A 1,723-nucleotide genomic window follows, 5' to 3' on the forward strand; every position below is an offset into this window, starting at 1 on the left:
CTTGATGAGAACATCTGGCTCAGAACAGGCTCCGAAGCAGCCATGCATCCTAGGAAAAACAAAGGCTTCCAGTCGGCAGAATAAGAAGACATCAAGTAAGAAAAAAACCTTAGGGAACAAGTCCTTCTGGCTTCTCTGCTATGTTCAAGTGTGTGGTCTAGGTGTATCAGATGGACTCTGGACAGGCGTAAGTCCAAGTTGGACTGAGGAGATCTCCCAGGTTCTGTGGAGACATTAAAGCATGAATTCCAGAGTCATAGACTTGAATTGTTGCTCATATAAAATCCAGGTGATTTGGGGCAAGCCTTCTAAATTCTCTGAGCTCTAGATTGCTAGTCCATAAAATGGAAATTTAAAAATCATAGTTCATAAACTATTTGAAGGTATTAAATTAAAGGTAGAAGTTTTGACAACATGAAAGTTACTCCAGTGATGATAATCTGGAAACATATCTTATTCAGAGTTGTAACCTCAGCCCTCAGCTCAATACTTAATACAAAACATGCCCTTGACAAATATACTGAGTGAAAGAATGTATGAATGAATGCTCTAGTAAGGTAAAAGATTGGGGATCTAATTCTGAAAATGGGAGGAGACAAGAACTAAAACTTTAACTAGCATTTGGTCTGAATTGGTGTGGGCTTAACATCTCAGCCTCTCTGAACCAGAAGATGTGAAAAACTAAGGCTGTCAAAGGACTGTGGGAACCTGGAAAGGAGGCATCTCTTTTTCTGACAAAACACACAAACACTCCCCAACCCATCTGACCCCCATTTACCAACTTTTCTTCACCACAGAGCCCAAGAAAGAGGAGACTAAAGTCTGGGCTTGCAGACTGCGGGAAAGAAAGAATCTCATAGTCTATGAAGAGATCAGTGACCCTGAGGAAGAAGACTAACTCTGTAAGTGACCCTTTAGTTCATCCCCCACATCTTTGTAAAACGTACTGTCTGGTCCATCAACAGATGAATGGATTTTTTAAAAAGTATATACATAGAATGGAATATCATGTAGCCATAAAGAGAAATGTAGCCCTTATGCATACCACAACATGGATGAACCTAGAAAACATTACGCTGAATTAAATAAGTCAGTAACAAAAGGACAAATACTGTATTATCTCACTTATATGAAAGAGACAAATATGTAGAAATGAAAGATTATTAGTGGTTACCAGGAGTGGGAGGTAAGGCAAATGAGGGAGCCTTTGTTTAGAGGCCATTGAATTTATGTTAATGGTGGAATGATTTGGAAAAGTGTAGAGATAAAGATCGCCCAGCATGAAGAACATAATGAATTGTACATGTGGAAATTTTAAAATTGATGAAGGTATTGTTGTATATATTTTCACCGTAATAAAAAAATTTTAATGTTAGGATACGACTATCCTATCTTGTCACTTGTTCCCCAAATCATTCCCTTCTCCTAATCCCTTGGAGTGCAAAATTAAGGCTAAATGATGAGACTTTTTGTGCTCTTTCTACTTTCTGCTCTGTATATCCTGAGATCTTTTCTACCCAGGCTGCCGTGGGCGTCTAAGCCCCAGGTCAGATCCCGATGCATAGGCCACACCTTCCTCTAGCCTAGGAATTCAAATGATAGAGGAAGGAGATACTGAGGCATGAACAGATCTTCTCTGAGGAGCAAAGGGAAGTGTTTGTAGATCATGAGATAGGGAAGAATCGGAATGTGCAGGATCTTACAAGGTCAGGAAAGGAGTTGG

At 39.6% G+C, this 1,723-nt stretch overlaps 1 protein-coding gene across 1 annotated transcript in view; it reads left to right on the forward strand.

Moving 5' to 3' along the window:
* Positions 1-898, forward strand: part of LOC103212417 (protein SSX1) — a 7,405-nt gene extending 6,507 nt beyond the window's left edge. Inside the window, exon 4 of the mRNA XM_007958395.1 lies at positions 798-898. Within this exon, the coding sequence (XP_007956586.1) occupies positions 798-898 (101 nt within the window). The remainder of the gene's footprint in view (positions 1-797) is intronic.
* Positions 899-1,723: the final 825 nt, after the last annotated feature.

This window comes from Orycteropus afer, unplaced genomic scaffold (genome assembly GCF_000298275.1).
Source record: "Orycteropus afer afer isolate SDZICR_OR568_19922 unplaced genomic scaffold, OryAfe1.0 scaffold00957, whole genome shotgun sequence".
Classification (NCBI taxonomy): domain Eukaryota; kingdom Metazoa; phylum Chordata; class Mammalia; order Tubulidentata; family Orycteropodidae; genus Orycteropus; species Orycteropus afer.